We start from the raw sequence: 18,395 nt of genomic DNA, 5'->3' as shown, positions 1-18,395 counted from the left end.
CAAAATGAATGGAGATGATGGAAAAATTGACAGAAAAATAGCTTTTTGTCTCTACCTATTGTCAGTGATGTAATGCTGAGAGTATATGTGTGTTTTTCATGGTCATGCCAAAATTGTGAACAATTGCTGGTGTTGATTAATGCACTGCTTTGTCCCACTGCATAGATTCAAAATGCAATTGGAGTGAGCTCCACCAGGGGGCACTGAAACATCATGTATCATGAATCTCCATGTACTATTGCTTCACATAAACTCAAATGCCATAAGCCAACATGTTGGCAAATTGAATTTTTTGTAGTAACTTCTCAAAAACGGTTGAATCTGAACTATTAGAGGATCATGTCATGTCTCTTATGGTATTTAAATTTATGTGAGTCCATAGGACTTGGTACTTTGATGTTTTTGGCCAAAAAAATATCAATTACATTTCCAGAGGGGCACGTTAAGTTTTTCAGATTTTTATGCCTCCGCGACGGCACAGCCTTGGCCAGAGGCATTATGTTTTCGGGTTGTCCATCCATCCGTCTGTCCCGATTCTCGTGAAAGCGATATCTCAGGAACGCCTTGAGGGAATTTCTTCAATTTTGGCACAAACGTCCGCTTGGACTCAAGAATAAACTGGTTAAATGACCTCACACAACACATTTTTGACCATAACTCAAGAATTCATACGCTAATTATGACAAAGTTTCACACAAATGTCTAATAGGATAAAATTATGAAGTGGTGACATTATATATACATCACCGCGAAAAACAGAGCACTGGCTACTGGTTGGTGGAGGCATACAACCGCGAAGCGGTATTTCTAGTTTATTTATTTTTAATATCAAAAGATTTATGTTCCTGTACCTCTAAGTGGTTATTCCTCAATGTAATTCTAAATTTAATTAGCTCCTTTAGGTCTGTCTGATGTATTTAAGGAGCAGTGGCTGGTGTTGTGAAGCTGTGCTGTCTTGCCTGAATAACTAACTAGATTAAAGTGTGCCATGAGAACGCTTGTGCTTGAAACTGTAGCTGTTTTATGTCAGGCCTTCATCATTTATGCCATCACCATGGGAACAGGATCTTCTCTGACCCTGAGGATGTCAGTATGCTGATATTCTCGAGATGCGGATTCGAAAAACTTTTCACAGCTGAGCCATTTTAGGACAATGCACTTCAGTCATGAAGTCTGTTTCTCATGCCAAAAAAAATAAGGTCCGATTTTCCTTGTGGAATAACTTGCCTGCTTACCAGAGTTCTGCTATACCTAAAATAACCAAAAGTTTTATCTGTTTAAATGTATCTGAAAACCCCCCTTCGGTGATTTTACGAGTTCTGTTAAATTATAATCAAGCCACATCTTCTATTAATGCCTTTGTCTTCCTCAGATAATGATGAATACAGACCGCCAGTGTGGAAGTCCTATTGTAAGTACTGTTTTGCTCTGTCAATTCCTCACCCCTCTTTGAAGATATTTGGATGGCTCCTGTGCAGGTTTGTCCTGGCAGTTCTTCTAACGACGTGTCTTTGTGTTGCTTGTGTGCCTTGTGCAGTGTATCAGCTTCAGCAGGAGGCGCCACACCCGCGTCGGGTCACCTGCACCTGTGAGGTGAGCCATCTCAGAGAGGGCCTAATGGACCTCCTTTTTGGTGGCAGAAGGGGAGGGACATGCTCAGTGCTCATCTGATAAATTATACCCATTCACAGTCATGGAGTTTTATAGCACTTTAGTGGGCTGTGAATGAAGAGGATGAGTTTTTCCACTGCCCGCCCAAAGCAGAACGATTCACCGTGACCTTTACTCCACACTGCAAGCCCAGTTCTCAGTACTCCATTCCCTTATTAAGCTTGTGTTTATTTCATCTGTGCTCACTCACACATTGCCAGTCTCACTCCTGTTTATGAATTCTTCAATTTTCATGAACAGTCTTGTGCCTCCCGATCCTCTCTCTCCAGGACCTTGCCCCACCCCCCCCCCCCCTTCAGAGCTCAATCCCCTCCATTCAGACCTCCTCCACCTCCCTCTTCAACTCTAAAGTGTACAGCAAGACCACAGTTTGGCCCGTCTCCACCCACTTCACCGTTTTAAAAGATACCAGTTGGGGTTGAGAGTGAGAGCACCGAGGGGATGAGGGAGGGGATGTAGTTGGGTGGCAGGGGGGAGTGACATATCCAGTCGGTAATGTGTCATAGGCACGTAGGTGGAGTTGGTGAGGGGAAAAACAATCCTGTCTCTGTCACTGTTCTGAATAGGGAGTCCTCGTCCGTCAAGCTAGCTATCATTGCTATTACATCATGTGATCAAATTACATTGAATTGTTGTTTCCTAAAGACCAGCAAAAGTATTTTGGCAAAATGAACTGAATAGAGTGCTGTCCTTATGCGGTTACTCAGTGTAATAATGATCCAAATCAATGGCCTGAGATATCATTCCCTATCTTCTATCTTATTTAATTTCCTGGTAAGACCACGTCAACTACATTATGATTCTTGAAACATTTGCTAATGATAGCTGGCCGTACTCTGTTTCACTGGGAACATTTCATTGCACAAGCAATCTTAACTGTGATATACTTAATTAGATTTTAGTTTTTCTAACTATAGGTTTTTTTACCCCTTCAAAGGGCCTCTTAACAATTTGACTGCTCTTAACCATGTTCCCTTTCCCTGTTACTTGTGGCTGTCTTTGAAGAGTGAAATAGTTTTAATGGTGGTGCAGGATTCAGTATTTACCTTAGTGCTTGAGTGTAAGGCTGTGAGGCTAATTGTCCCTTGATGGTGTCCATGAAATCTTGAAAAAATTCCACACTGAACTGCACTTTTACCAAAATTATGTCATGATGTCTAAATCTAATTAGCATTGTCAGATACTCAGTGTGCATATTGGCCATTGTTCCCGTTTCTGTCTCTTAGTAGCAGTAGCTGGGCTTCTCTCTGCTTTCCCCCTGCTCTAAACTTGTCCTGTGTCCATCCCAGCAAGAATGGCAGCCTCTCCAGGCATTTGACAGCTGGCTAGCTACATTTAGCCTTCAGCAAAAAATAATACTTTATGCCTAAGCTGCAGTCCTATAGTACTGCTGACTGATTCGGGTTACACATACAGAGCTTACTGTACCTGGTGTGTACACCCCAATTTTCGTTTCATGAGAAGAACTTAATTTAAAAATGTGTTGGATGAAACAAACAAAACTATTACATACATTGCATAGGATTTGCTGTTCCAAACATTTTGTGGATTACATTTTCCATGCTGCCCGCCTTGAGATCCAACATTGTTTTGTCTGCTGTGTTTTACTAGAGGAACATGGCAGTCTGTGTGTTGTCATGTGCGATTGTCACCGAGTTCAGAAAGGTCATAGTGAATGGCTTGAAATGCTTGTGGCATACAATCAGACCTCTTATTTGTCTGTATCAGGCAGTCCATTCCAGCTTGCCAACTGTTGTTTATCTGAACTCTTAATCACTGGTGGAGACAAATGCATACAGTAGGCATGCTATGCATATTGTAGTAACTTGCTCTGTGGAATCAAACATTATTTGGTTTGGTTGGGTTTGGTTTGGGGAAAATTATTAAATGGATTTGAAGGTATTGGGAATAAGACGTGCATTTGACTTTTGTGATACAAGCAAATCTCAAATGCACATCATCTGACCTGAGATAAGAAACTACAAATCTTGGAAATGAAGAGGTTGCCAGCACTAAATTATTTTTAAAAAGCTGCTGTAAGTACACGCCCCCTGGTGGCTGGTAGATATTAAACACATAGTTCTAATTTAGTCATTTTCTTCCATTACAAAACTCATGACAGAAATACCTGACTGACATGGTACCTTTAAATTAAATATGTATGCTGCTATTTCTTTAGAACGTCTGGGTGCATATGTGTGAAGTGGTTTTAGTACTGCTCTCATCCTACTTTAACAAGCACGAAACCGTCCAGACCCACGGCGCACCTCCTGCGCATGCGTCCTACTAAATGAAGCACCACCTGCACATGTGTCTACAAAGGGCGTCCGTGAGTGTGAGTGACCACAATTTGCGAGGCATAGCCCATGGCAGCGTCCTGCGCGTCGCCATGGGAAAAAGAAGGTCACTCACCAATATACATGCAGCACAATGGACAGGCCAGTTGCTTTTTAATAATGTAATGATACTTTCAAATTAGCAGGAAGTGTATTAATTCTAGCCAATATTTATGGAGCCTATAACATTAATGTATTTCCAATTATATGTTTTAAATTGATACAGGATAGCCTCAATGCAAATTTCCTGCCATAAAGAGTACTGTGATTGATAGAAAATAGTGGTAGTTTTGTTTCTATATATTGTGGTGTTCTGAGCTTTCTAGCTACATATTGGACTGACTTTATTCACTTCCATGAACATGCCAAATCCATGGGTTACCTTTTTAGCCCCACATTAGCATCCTTAACCTCTAGCCTATAATCTGAATGCCCAAGACCGTTTAAAATGCAGTTCAACTGTATGATTCTGTCTAATTATCTTGTTTAAAGATAAAAGCTGAAAATGAAAGAGGGGATTTCTCATTTTGAAGAAGATGAGGATTGATTGCGTTCTGTCCTTTCCTTTGTCTCCGGACTGCACATGCCTGAGATGTTGTTTATCGCTGTTTGTGCTTTTCCACCGCTTCTTCTCTCCTCCATCTCACCTTTGTCCCCATCACTAACTTTCCAGCTGTTTCTCATGAACCAGGCAGTGCAGTGTAGGGCACAGTGTGTTTACCCTCGTGAGCTCAGAATTAGGTGAAGTGTTCAAATTCGGTTCCAGAGAAGTCGGGGTTGTTGTCGTCTTCTGCACAAGTAAATGAAAACAGAATTACCGAAGTGATTTTATCACAGAATTATGAATTTTTACTATATAGGCCTATATCCTAGTATATTAATAAGCTCATTACAGTCATGACAAAATCTCTCTCTGTGCAAATACTGTTGAGAAGGTTACTGTCAGCCTACTGAATTGTAGATCAGTATCAAACAAAACTTTTATTGTAAATGATATTATTTCTGCTAATGTTTTTGATCATACCTACTGAAACATGGCTAAAAGCTAATGATCAAGTGCCACTGATTAAAGCTTGTCCTCCCATTTGCAACCAATTGAACAAACCTTGGCAAACTGGACAGGGTGTGGTGGCTCAGCTGTTATTCATAGTTAATTTTAAATTGAATCATGTTTACTTTCGGGAGTTCTCATCTTTTGAACTGTTGGTGTATTGGTACAAACATAATCCTCTTCTCTGTGTCCTCATTTATCGCCCGAAACCAGACCCAAGTCTTATATTTTGAGTTTTCAGATTGTTTATTGCTAGCAGTTATGATGTATGATAGAATCATTATACTTTGTGATTTTTATATTGATATTGAAGATTTACCAGATCTCTTTACTATGGAATTTTAAAATTTTATTGAATGTTTTAGTTTCACTTGGCATGTCTCTGGGCCTACTCTCACACTTTTACACGCATTACATCTGGTCTTGACATATGGTCTTGCGTACTTTTTAATTGAAGCATCCTACCACCAGTGAGAACAGTGTACAAAGTGTGCGCTTTCGTATTATTACTTCCTCTATGGCAGAAAAAGTTTCTGACACCCTTCTGCAAGCCCGTCTTAAGCTCACCTAACTGAGGAATTAGATGTCAGGTTTAATACAAGGTGCGTGTCAAATCTTGACTGTGTGGCACCTTTCAAGGTTAAATCACTCTACAAATGGAATTAGCCCCTGGATGAATGAACATATTTTCCAAATAAAGGAAGGCAGTGAGGAAGTGTAAGTCCTCCAAATTGAATAATGACTACTGCTTAATGAAAGACAGGTATGTAAATATTCAGTAATTCAGTAAATATAGCAAGAGCAAACTATTGTTCAAATCTAATTATATCTAGCACTTGTAACAAATTTGTAAATCCATCTCCTAGTGCCAATCTTCTGTCTTCCAAAGAACTATGAGACAGTTTAAAAAACTGGCAATATTAGAACTCAGATCCTCCATGGTATTGATGAATATGCAGCGTTCCATGTTTAAGATGCCGAGTGGAATTTCACTTTCTGTTTCCCAGGTCACTGCTGGTGAACTGAAGTGTACGTCATGACATTTTAAATTGTAAGCTGCTGTTTTGGTACTAGAGTGGTTAGAAGTAGTTTTGTATGAAACCATGTGCAAATTAAGCTATGTGGATGTCTGTGAGTAACCATGGCATTACTCGCAAAAACCATGGTGCCACCAAAATATGGGTCCATTGTGTCACAGTGATGCAGATCACACTGAATCTAGAGAACTTGTCAAATCCTCTCTGAGTGGGTAGATGGCACTCGGTGTAAGTGTAAATGTACTTAAATTTTTGGGTGAACTGCCCCTTTAACTACACATTATTTTAGACTTGCTTAGAATTAATATTATTATGGTTTCTTTTGTTTTGTTTTGATATATTGTCTTTCTTAGGACTGTATATTTTACCTTACTTTTACTGTTACTTTTATGCTTTTTCTTGTGTTTATTTGTAACTGGAACTATATTAGCTACTTTTGTTTTAACTGTATTAGCTACTTTTGTATTTTATTATTATTGTTGAAGTAAAAACCAAAAAAGTAGCAGTAGCAATAAAAAGTAATACATTCAGTAAATGTAGTCGGATTTTCAGCATGGCCAGTAGGGCCACAGTAGGTTGCCTCTCGGTAGGAGTAAAGACCAAGCAGGAAAAACAGGTTTCAGGGCAGTGTCAGCAACTCTGCCTCTCGGAGTGGATAAGGGAAATCATGACTTTAGACAAAGGTCGTAGTTCATCGGTGATGGGACCTGCCTATTACCTATGACAAGTTAACCTAAAGGTATATAAGCTTAAATGGATGCACATTAATTCTATTCAAAAATGTATGGCATTCGCTTGGTTTGCTCTTGCATCAAAACAGCTGTAAAATTAATGCTGATATATTATGCTTAGGCAAATCTTACCAATGGTAAGGAGGGTGATATTTCTTCTTTAGCCAAGGCTCATGTAACAAAAATTCATTTCTTCAAAATTAAAATCACAGTATTTATGACACAAACAGATTGAAACCTCAGAATTATTTTATTAGGTCATTATATAATGATTTAAAGACTTATTTTTTGATGTGGTTTGGAAGAATAGTAGAGAAATCAAATTTTTAATGACAACAATAGTGATTAAATCTCAGAGCATGGAATGTAAATTTTTCTTTGAAACATACAGAGATTAAATTTTATGTACTGTTCATCCAGATGATCTGGTTGTCTGTTGAGCTATAATGAACAACCTAAGATGGATTTATTCCTTACCCCAGCTTCCTAAAAAAAGAAATGAATTTCGCTAAGCTGACTCTGGCTTTAATTAAAAACTTTGAGGTAACGGTTGTGCATAATTCATTAGCATGTATCATTAGTATGTGAAGCTGGATGTGCCGGAGGCTGGACCGTTCATGCTCTGAGCATGCGAGTCTGCCAGCCCCTCCTCATTCACGCCTTCCCGGATCTGTGCGTTCCAGGTCTCTTATTGGTTAAAAATGACAGTCTTTTCCATGAGGTACGGCAGATCACATCTGCTTATGCTCTTGCCTCACAGTACAGCAGCTTTTCTGTTCTGGAGCTCTTTCGAGGGCCCGGAGCCCCCAGCGCGGAGTGGAATTGTGCCAAATGCTGAATTATACATGGGCGCTGCGCTGCGTTCAGGAAGCAAACGGGAGGAGCAGAGCGGTGACAGCGCGACGGAGCGGGCCGGTTGCTCTGTGTTTCCCACTCTGCCCCCTAGCTAATGGCTGGAATGTTAATAAAGGGCCGCGGTGCTGACAGGGCGGACGCCGCTGCCGCTCTTTAATAGGACCGGTACTGAGCCGCGGTCCGTGGCAGAGGCTGTCTCAGCAGATCGGGTGCTCACTTAATTAGGCCCAGAATTAAGTGTGGAACGGGGTCTTTCATGTGAATTATATCACAAGAAGCACCTTGATCTTTTTCTGAATCTCCCACCATTTTATTTTTTATTTTTTTTAAGCATTATAACGAGCCTAGGCAGCTATATGATAAAATGGGTATGTAGTCAGTTTGGACCCTCAGGTTTTTGCCCAGAATGCTGTTCTCTCCAGGGAGAGGTTTCGGCTCACAGCAAACACCGCCTGTCTTTGCTTTTACACTCCGGCTTATAATTCAGGAAATCCAGCCTGATTTGACACCTCATTTGAAATATGCAAATTAGGCTTTGCCAGCTGCAAACTGAGCCAGAAGACACCGTAAATGCACTCTTTACCAGGTCATTGTGTAAATCCTCAACAGTCAGTGAAATTAATTGTGAGTTATCTCCATTTTGAATTTGTGTTTTTGTCCCGAAGGGTGTTGAACGTAGAAAAGAAAGTACAAAATGTCATTATACTGCCCAGGGTATGACAGTAACCAGCATAATGTGAATATCCAAGATGATGTTTTATAAATAAAAGTAAAAAGTAAGTTTTATTTTTTGTTTTATTTTTTTTAATGTGTTGAATTTAAAACTGCTATTTCATATTAACCACATGCTTTTAATTTAACCGGTTGGCTGTGTTTGTGCCTGTAACATCTTTTGTTTCTACTAGCGCACTCAGTGCATCCTATTCCCAAGTGCTTGCCTTTTCTTCCCGTTTGCAATTTCTTAACATTTGCATTATAAGCATTTGCGTGCGAGCACCTGCACTACGAAGAGAGCAGTTCAGGACTGAACAGCTGAAGTATGACTATGTGTTTATAAAGCTGCAGTTCTGCTCGTGGAGTGCTAATTCTGGCCTGAGGAAGCCACATCTGACATTGTGGCTGTGTATGCGCATTCGTTCGCACAGTTTAGTTGGCAGATATTTGTTGGTTGAAATATTTCATTACTGTCTCTTTAAATGAACCAGATTAGAAGAATAATGGAATTCTGCAGGGAAGGCTATTCTGTGCAAATCCTGTGTTGCATCACTGAAGCAGGATCAGGAATCTTTGGCTATTTGTGTTTGTATTCAGTGCGTTCATGCATTTTCCATGCACTTTAGGCTGGTCAGCAGCCTTTGTGATTGTGCTTGACGTGTGACTTACCTTGGACCGCTCATCTAATCGTTAGTATTACATTGAGTGCACCAGCTCCGCTATCCCCAGCCAATCAGTGGCCTGTTACAACTGAGCACATGTGGGGAAAGCCCCGCCTGGGCACCTCCTCCTGAACTGAGCGATTAGCGCAGCATGCATTCACACGCGTCCCTATTCACAGTGCATAATAACCAGCACCAAGTCCTCTGGCCTAGCCTTTGCGTGTCTCTCTCCCTGGTTAAAAACAGCAGCTCGCTCGCTCGCTCACTGACACCTGGAGCAGAGGCTGTATGAGTTCAGGGTTCCAGCTCTCATCTGCATCTCTAGATGACTCAGTACTTGCGTTATATATTTATGTGCCAAGCGCAATTTGGGTAAAGGATGTGATGGCGTGCCGTTTGATTGAAGACCTTCGTGGTAAAGATCGCTGGGCCCATGAAGGCATAATGGAAAGGGCCTTTTACACAGGCCACCCTGGAGCAAATTGTTTTTCATATCTGAACTAGATCTGTCTTGCCACTTCTGTGCTCCACAGACTGAGAATCATATTGCTGGACATCAAAAGAATTGGACTAGCGTACTGTTCTGCCTTACTTGTGCTGTTAAGTGCAGCATGCATAAAGATGTGTCACGTAATTGGCAATCGCACAAGGCCCTCGATAGATTGGAGCCTTAATTAACCTTGCCTTCCCAAGGTTACATTTTGGAAGCGGAAAGATGAATTCAGTGCTGTTGAAAGTACAAAGCGCTAATGATAAGAAAATGATTTGAAAGAGTATGTGACCATTTTAAAATGAAGGCGCTTGGTTTACATTGGCTAAGTCCCATGAAGCTTGGAAGTTGATTGATATGAAATGATTCAATTTGGACAGTTGTTTATGTTCACCATGTAGCTGTGCTAATTAAATATTCCCCACAGTGCTCTTGAGAACGGCAGCAGTAGCGTCTCTGTGCTTGTCTCCGCTTGGTGAAGGCCTCGGCCAGTGCTCTGAACGCTGCTGGTGGGAGGGGCGTGTGCTCTTTGTTTCTCATGAGCGCGTAGCCCTCCCAGCGCCGGCTCACGCAGCACACGCCTCGCTGGCCTCCGCTCTGCTGCGGGGGCTTTGAAGATGAGCGTCGTTTGAGCATCGTCTTCATCGCCCTGGCCCTGGCAGCATGGCCTGCCCTCTGCCACCCTGCCGCCCCTGTGCTTCAAAGGGGCCCGACTGCCCCTCGCTGCCTGGACTCTGCTGAGAGTTAGACAGACTTCGCCCTTTTTCCTCCACTCATGAACGGTCGTTATTTTTGATGCAGCTGATGTACGTGTGCTGCGGTGACCCACAAAGCCATCGGGTGCTATTGACCGCCATAGAGGAGGACGTGCAGGACGTGCCTCTAGCCTCACAGTTGACGCGCTGATGGAAAAAGGTGGGAGAGTGGTAGGTCTCTCAAGCAGTGACACACCATTCAAAGGATGGCAGAGAGTGAGACCATGAGCATTTAAACATAAATCGCTCCTCTGGCTTTTTATTATTAGCCTGTGTGGCAAAAATGAGTTTTGGTCAGAATGCCAAAACATTTGTGTTATTTTTCATCCTAGTAATGTTAAAAATGTCATAATAAAATTATGAACAACAAGTGAATTAGTGTAAAACGCAGGTTTTTAAATGTCCTGCATTCCATGAACTGACACGACCGCTGGTTTCAACCGTCAAGCTCTCTCTGTGTGTTCTTCTTTCTGTAGCCAGGCGGTGGCCTGCTGCTATGTTGTTGGGATCCCTGCTTGCAGTCCCTCTCACAGATCAGGGTTTCATCTGGACGTGGCAGTGTGGCCAGCTGGTCCCCTGGAAGGGTATTCTGCCTTGGGAAGGGTCCACAGCTGGAAGCATTGCCAACACAAAGTTCCAGTAGTGACCCAGTTTCTGCTGTCACAGGCCAGGTTCCTCCATGCTTGGTGGTTTCAGTTTTGGGTTTTTAATCGTCCGTTTGAGCTGTTCACTGGTGTAAAACAGGTGTATTTACATCTGGTGACTACTGGGGCCTGCATCACGAAGCAGGATCACTGAGTCAGCTGGATAACTACACCGAGTAAAATCAAGAACCCTCCCAAATTTGGAACATGGCCTGAAGTAAAAAGAGCGGTTCGATGCCGTTATTCAGCCAACTCCGTAATCCTGCTTTCTGAATGGACACCGGCTGGCCTCTTCACTCAAAGCCGGTTACTCGTAAGTGTAGTAATTCGATTCGATTACAGCTTTCTTTCCTCCCCCTTTGAAATTTCTGTCCCCCTCATTAAATGAACAGAAGCTGAAGGGTAGTTTCATCCAAAATATTTGAAATGGAATATTCTTTTCATTACTTTGGTGGGTTTGTAATGTTGAAAAGCAAGGAATAATTTTCAAACCAGAGAAATCTCCCATTTCCTTCCCACCATCTGACACATGCACACGTTCCTCACTGTGTACGAGTGGACATTGGGCACTTGAATATACATATCTTCTCATGGACATTTAATAGAATAAGACCCTTTTTATTTAAATTATTTATTTTTATTTTTGTTATGGTCACACTGTTCTTTCTCAAGGTTCCAGGCAGGCAGAGAATTGAGTATTTTACACTGTATTCTACTGATACTGTGCTCTCATTTTGGTCTGTCTGCGTAATTTGATCTCACCCCAGGACGATCGTTCAAGGTTAATATTGTGTGAATCGATACAGGATCCTCATGTGGCACTACAGGAAGTGTTCATAGGTTTTAGGAGTGCAGCGTGAGCTTCATTTAATGCTGCTCTCAAAATTTGGTTGGTGTCCAAACCTCTGAAGCCTGGCTGATGTAGATTTTTCATGTGGAATCCTTTCTGAAGCTGTGCACAATGCACTGCTCAACAAATCGTCGTAACCAAACACCGATTGGACGCCTTCCCCCTCCCCATCCACTGCTCACTGACTGGGCAGCACATTGTTAAAAATAGCATTTTATCACAGCCAGCTGATTTGTTTTTATTCCCTCGCCTCTCTCTGTTTGCTTCATTAGCTTGCTCATTGCCCTGCAGGTCACGTCACTGTCCACCATTCTCTAACTCTTTAGCCCTGACCGTGATAAGGAATTGTTTAAAAAAAAAAGTGTATCAGTCTTAATTACGTTGAAAGAAGCCGGGGTTAACCTATGACTCGCTCAATGAAAGTGTGTGTGTGTGTGTGTGTGTGTGTTTGTATGTGTGTTTGTATGTGTGCTTGTGTCTGTTTTAGGGATACCATTCTTAGGATCCTTTAGCATGGGGCTGCTTTGTGCAAACCACCCCCACCCGCCGAATGTTCATTTAATCTGCCAGAGCAGAGCTCAATACAGGGAAGGGAGGGAGCTGCCAGGGGTCTCGTGTGATTGAACACAAAGCAACTCAGCACCTCTCAATATCTCTGAGAATGACCCGATGCCTTTTTAATCTGCCCCTCATTTCTATTCATAGAGCTTTACTGATTATTACCTTTCACATTCAGCCGTCACTCTCAAGGTTAAATGCTCAAATCGGCTGCTTATGGTCTTCTCGTTCTTTGTGTGTTTTTGTAATCAGTTGATCTACTTCTTATATTGGTATTACTAATAACTGCAGAGCAAGGGTTCCCTACACTAGCCCTTTCATGCTGCTAAGCATTGCACTGAAATCATATTAGTTACAGCAGGTTCTAACGATGACGGTGACCAGTCATAAGCTAACATGGTCCACCAGCTCCGTAGATAGCATTTAAGATTGAAAGACGTTGCACTTCCTGGAATGAGGGATTTAATAAAGAACTTCATTAGCAAGTGAAAATGTATTTTAATCTGTCTAATTGTGTCTGCTGTTTCACCCGCTGCATTTGAACTGGGCTCAGGGGTCTTGTTACAAATTTGACTAGACATCAAATAAACTGATCACATTTGACCAGTTGTCCTGTACTTTAATCCATCTTTCTTCTATTCTCAGGTGGACAACAGGCCCAAATACTATGGACGAGAGTGAGTTTCGTTTTTTGCTTTTTTCCTAAACTTTTCTGTGTATGGTTTTGTATAGTGTGTAATTTTATCATGAACTTTGTCAAACCATACTTGTGACTTGATATTACATTACATTACTGGCATTTAGCAGACTCTGTTCTCTAGAGCGACTTCCAGAACATGTATACCAAACATGATATGCCTACTTGCATTGAGACTCCATTTGGCATTAAAAGGTATATCATTCCAGCTGATGAGTGTATCATCTGGCTTTTGTTGTGCAGGTATCATGGAATGATCTCCAGGGAAGAAGCTGATCAGTTGCTGAGTGTAGCTGAGGGCAGCTACCTCATTCGGGAGAGCCAGAGGCAGCCAGGGACCTACACTTTAGCATTACGGTCAGTGGAAGTCCTGGTCTCAGGCCTCAATGTGGCGCTGTGGAATCGTCAACGCAGTGGTGGGGTTCTGTTATGAGTCATCTCCTTTAGGATGTGTGTAGTGGATGCGCTGTCCATTTTAAGAAACTTCTCTAAAAGTTGTTAGAGAGTTCTATCCTGACCTAGGCCTCACCATATATGTTGTATGTAGCAAAAGAGACTATAATAGACTATATAGAAAAGACTATAATCTGGTGAACTGGACTGCCCCCCATCTGTCTACAAATGCTCTGGTCTCTTGGCTAGCTAATTTGTCCAAGTCACCACAAAGGCACGGCGCAGAATTGGTTCCCTCCTTTGGTCAGAGGTTTTGTCAAAAGGAAGAAGTACAAGTCTGAGGGAGCTGTAGGGTGGGCACATGAAATGAAGCACTGACCAACCAAAATCCAACAGGAGAAATTTGGCACCAAGTAAAATCACTTGTCCAATGAAGTTTACTAAACTCTCTAGATGCTCCTTCAGAGACTGAGCATTGAGCATTAATACTATGAAGATTTTCTCTTACATCGCACTTTACATTTGCTGGTAATAAAAATAACTACAGCAGTGTGAGTCATATGTGAGTCAGGATGTGAAACTAAATATGTAGATGACATGATGTTGCCCAGACAACTTGCTCTCCAGTTTTTTTGTTTTTTTATTTTTTACATTTTTTACTTTCTTATTTAAAGCACACAATGTTTGAAACCACTTGTTTCACTGGAAGGACTGACTGCACTGTAATGTTTCTGTTCAGTATGCACATGAAACACATACCCATTATGTTCTGAATCACTAGAACCAATTTATTTTTCCTAATTTATTTTACCCCCTTTTCTAGAGCTGCTGAAATCATATTTTTAAATGGTGCAGATGTTTAGTGGATTAAGAAGGATTTTTATTCCTGAATGAAATTTGTTTGAAGACGCACACAGTGTAGTAGAATTGTTCCGTTTGTTTTAATTTTAAGCATGGGAATAAATCGGGACCAAGTAGTGCAGAAGATTTTATTTATTTTGTTGTAATAATATTGGCGGGCTGGTCCAATTCCCACCCTAATTTAGATTGTCCAATTTGCCATTTGCAACGACAGGTACATTGAGTGGTCCCCACTGCCCAGTCTGGAGAGTGAAGACATTCACACAGTTCTTCCTCGAAACAGACTGATTATTTTCACACAGACTACAGATAAGCTCACAGGAAGGAAGACCTTGACTTTCATATGCAGCTTTGGCATGCAGCCCACAGCCGCCCGATCGTCCAGCCAGGGCCGCTAGGTTATCCGATGTGGTGCTGCCGTGTGTCTCTGTTCCTCCTGTTTAGTCCAAAGCAGCGCATTTCCTGCAAGGTGTGGTCAGTGCCTCGCCCCCTTCCTCCAACACCTCTTCCAGCCCTGCTCTCTTTGGCCAGATGCTTGACCTTTCAGTCCTCTGAGTGGGTGGCTGTAATTTTAATTGGATTTTCACATTCCTGGTTTTGCTTGTGGAGTGAAAATATCAAATACCTCTGTCTGATCACTTGCCCCCCCCCCCCTCCCTCCCAAACTCTGGCAGGCAGCAGGACTGTGCATGTGTTTTCACTGCAGGGAATGCTTTGTGCTTGTTTGTATAACTGATCGGGATTCACTAGCTGATAAATCGGGGGAAATTTCTCACATCTTGATTAAAAAACATTTTTTTAAGGAATCCTTGCCATTTTGCCATAGCAGCACATGAGTAATATGGAAATTCTGAACAGCAAGACCAGCAATTTTTTTTATTGCCTCTGTGTCAATTTCCATATGTATATAGTTTATCAAATTCTGTGCTTTTGTAAGGAAACACCTCAGAAATGGGAGGTGTTGCAGAACTAATATTTATCTCAGTAGATGTTAACATGACTTTGCACTTGCGGAACAGTTTTTCCACGCTTACACTTTCAGACTGTAAACAGGAAGCCTGCAGTACACAAAACCCCCACTGTTAGTTTTGAAAGAAGTCCCATCTTTCCATGCGTCATGAATTCTTTCTCCAATTTGAGACTATGGGACTATTTCACACAGGAAACGCACAGTACGGAAAAACGGCCCGGAAAATCTGAAAGCCATGAGCAGAAATGTTTTCTTCTGCACATTAAATCCAAAAACAGCATTTAGTTGTGCCTGCCTTTCTGTGAGTGTAAAATGTTGAGGCAGCTGTGGTTGTCTTTAAAGATTAACCCCATGCTCTGAAAGCTTCTCAGTCTTGTGTTGAAAGATATTTTCTATGGGCATGGAGGGGAATTCCAATGAGGGAACAGTCACGTACTTTTGAGGCACTGGTAGAGTTGAGGCAGTGGGCCTTCCACTGTTGAATTTAGCAGCTATAACTTAGCTGTAGTTTGAGGTCTCAGCTCTGTCTGGCCGTCTGTCAGTCTCTCCATCTGTCCTTGTGTCTTTGATTCTTTATGCATTGTAGTAGACTTTTGGAGACATGCTGCTATTCAGAAACAGAATTAAGCATAGCAGTTCTAAGTGCTTTAGTACTTTTTCATGTTTATATTAAAAATAAAATTCACCAAGTGTTAAACCCTGTTCCTTTTCCCTGGCTATTCATTGGACTGAACTGCCAACCATTTTACAAGTCCTTGCATTCTCATTCCATGCAGTGCCATTATTGCTGATCAAAACCGTATCCTTTAAGGTAGCTGACAGAGCAAATCAGGATCAAATGCCCAAGTGCACCCCCACCCTCCCACATCCCCAAAGGCAGCAGCTCAGCAAATATTTTCTCTGCTTGTGGGGGGGGGGGGTAGTCCAGTAGATGCTAAAACTATTTTTTTCCCCCCTCATCTTTCATCTGATTTTACGTATCTACCAACTAGGGAACTTTTCTGCTTTTGCTTCATGGAAATGCAATTATTCAAACAAGCATGATATTTTCAGCCTCCCAACACCCCCCCGCTCCACCCACACTGTTCACACCAAAGTGTTTCCTCTTGCGAATTCTGTCATATAATTGCTTTCCTTAAATATGATCTAAACTGAGGCGCAGGGTGCTGGCTTATATCTGAATTTGGAAAGGTTGCTTTTTGGGTTAATGAACTTGCGTCAGAGTTTTGAATTCTCTCAAGGGTTTTTTCTGAGATGATCACTTTGAGATAATTTTTACCCTTCTTTCTTCAGCGATCACTGCATTATGGGCCTCTGCTCACATCCCACCCTTAACAAGTGTAACACACACACACACACTCACACACTCACAAGCACACACACACACTCACGCACGCATGTGCACACGCACACCCACACACTCACACACACACAGTGTTAAATGGGTTCAGCCCAGCTTCAGAGAATGCTTCTTGTAGTTTGGTTTTTGTACCTAACTGTCACGGTTTTTGGCACCGCTGATGCACATGGTTATTTGTTGGCTTTGTTTGCTTCCTGAGTTCGGAAAGGCCTCTGTTGTGTCCAAGGTGATGCAGACAGAAGGACCTACATCATACTGTACAACTGGTATCGATCAGCACTAATAGAAAGCTCCATTATTTATGACCAGCAGTTGCAGTGGCCGAACACCCCAATCCAGACGCCACAGTTTTAAAACCTTGCATGGATTGCATTGCTTTTATTCCCTTTTCCCCCACAGCTGTAGGGAAAGCACAGAGGAGGCGGGAGGGGGAGAACAAGCCATTCCTTTTAGGAGCGGCCGGTCTCGGGCAATCTATCTTTATTAGACAGGGTGCGCCTCTCCCTGCCTCTCTGCACTGCGCTCTTTTCCCCCCTTCGCTCGCTGCAGGCAGCACCTCAAACAGGGGGGAAAGCGCGCCCCTAAACGCGTCTCCCCTGCCTCTCTCCCTCGGACCCAGCTTCGGAAACCAGACCCGAAACTTCCGCCTCTACTACGATGGGAAGCACTTTGTCGGGGAGAAGCGCTTCGAGTCCATCCACGACCTGGTGACGGACGGCCTGATCACGCTCTACATCGAGACCAAGGCCGCCGAGTACATCGCCAAGATGACAATCAACCCCATCTACGAGCACGTAGGCTACACCACGCTCAACCGGGAGCCGGCGCTCAAGAGACACGTGCCTGTCCTGTCCAAGGACGTCCCAGACGGGAAAGAACCCACAGGAGAAGAGGGCAGCCTAGAGGAGAGGGTAAGCCAAGTGCGTTTTCACCGCCTTAACAAAGCTGCGAACTACAGTCTCCACAGCAATGCTCGTTAAGGCATGTTCATTTGTGTTGATTAATTCTGGGAACAGTCATCGAGCGACCTTTTTAGAATGTGATATTCCATCTGTCTGTCTGCATGCCCATGTTTTTAGACTGCATTCACTATGGAGCAACGACTCAAGTAAGATGTCTTTTTTTTTTTGAGGAAGCTGTAGCCAGTGCAAGTAAAATACCGGACACTAATGGTCTCATCCCATCTTTTATATGACAGTGCATCTTTTGAAAATGCTTCATCATTGGAGTATTTAGCAGTGGGTTGTGTATTTTGGGCCAAACCTATTAATCTGCATGTAGTGTGGTTCGTGCTAAGATTATTGTTCAGGCCATTCCAAAAAATATATTTTTTTAGATGAACTTCTGTGCTTGAATGTATGGTCCAGCAATGTTGCATATGATCACATGTACAGTTGAGGATAGAAGTTTACATACACCTAGGCTAAAGATATTCAAACTTAGTTTTTCACAACTTTTTCATGTTACCATACATTTTTTTTGGCAAGTCAATTAGGGCATCTACTTCTACATCTACTGTTCACTTCAGAGGTAATTTTAAAACAATTGATTGGAGACAGATTTATTTTAGCTTTAATTCACTATATCTGAATTCCAGTGGGTCAAAAGTTTACATACACCAAGTTGACTGTCTCTTTAAACAGTCTGGAAAATTCCAGAAATTGATGTAATGACTTTTTAGAAGCTTCTGATTGGCTAATTGTCATAATTAGGAGTTAATTGGGAGTTAATTGGCACCTGTGGCTGTATTTAAGGGCCTA

At 42.2% G+C, this 18,395-nt stretch overlaps 1 protein-coding gene across 4 annotated transcripts in view; it reads left to right on the top strand.

Annotated features, from left to right (window-relative positions):
- chn1 (chimerin 1) overlaps positions 1 to 18,395 on the top strand; it is a 55,051-nt gene that overhangs the window by 5,246 nt on the left and 31,410 nt on the right. For 3 of the 4 annotated variants that reach the window (XM_064327240.1, XM_064327244.1, XM_064327243.1), the window contains exons 3-7: positions 1,373 to 1,411; positions 1,538 to 1,593; positions 13,000 to 13,031; positions 13,295 to 13,408; positions 17,255 to 17,555. In XM_064327240.1, coding sequence (XP_064183310.1) covers positions 1,373 to 1,411; positions 1,538 to 1,593; positions 13,000 to 13,031; positions 13,295 to 13,408; positions 17,255 to 17,555 — 542 coding nt within the window. The remainder of the gene's footprint in view (positions 1 to 1,372; positions 1,412 to 1,537; positions 1,594 to 12,999; positions 13,032 to 13,294; positions 13,409 to 17,254; positions 17,556 to 18,395) is intronic. The other variant, XM_064327242.1, reaches the window with a different exon arrangement.

Source organism: Anguilla rostrata, chromosome 3, assembly GCF_018555375.3.
Source record: "Anguilla rostrata isolate EN2019 chromosome 3, ASM1855537v3, whole genome shotgun sequence".
In the NCBI taxonomy this organism is placed as follows: Eukaryota; Metazoa; Chordata; class Actinopteri; order Anguilliformes; family Anguillidae; genus Anguilla; species Anguilla rostrata.
The sequence above is the reverse complement of the archived record's forward strand: the minus strand, read 5'-3'. Positions and strand labels throughout refer to the sequence as shown.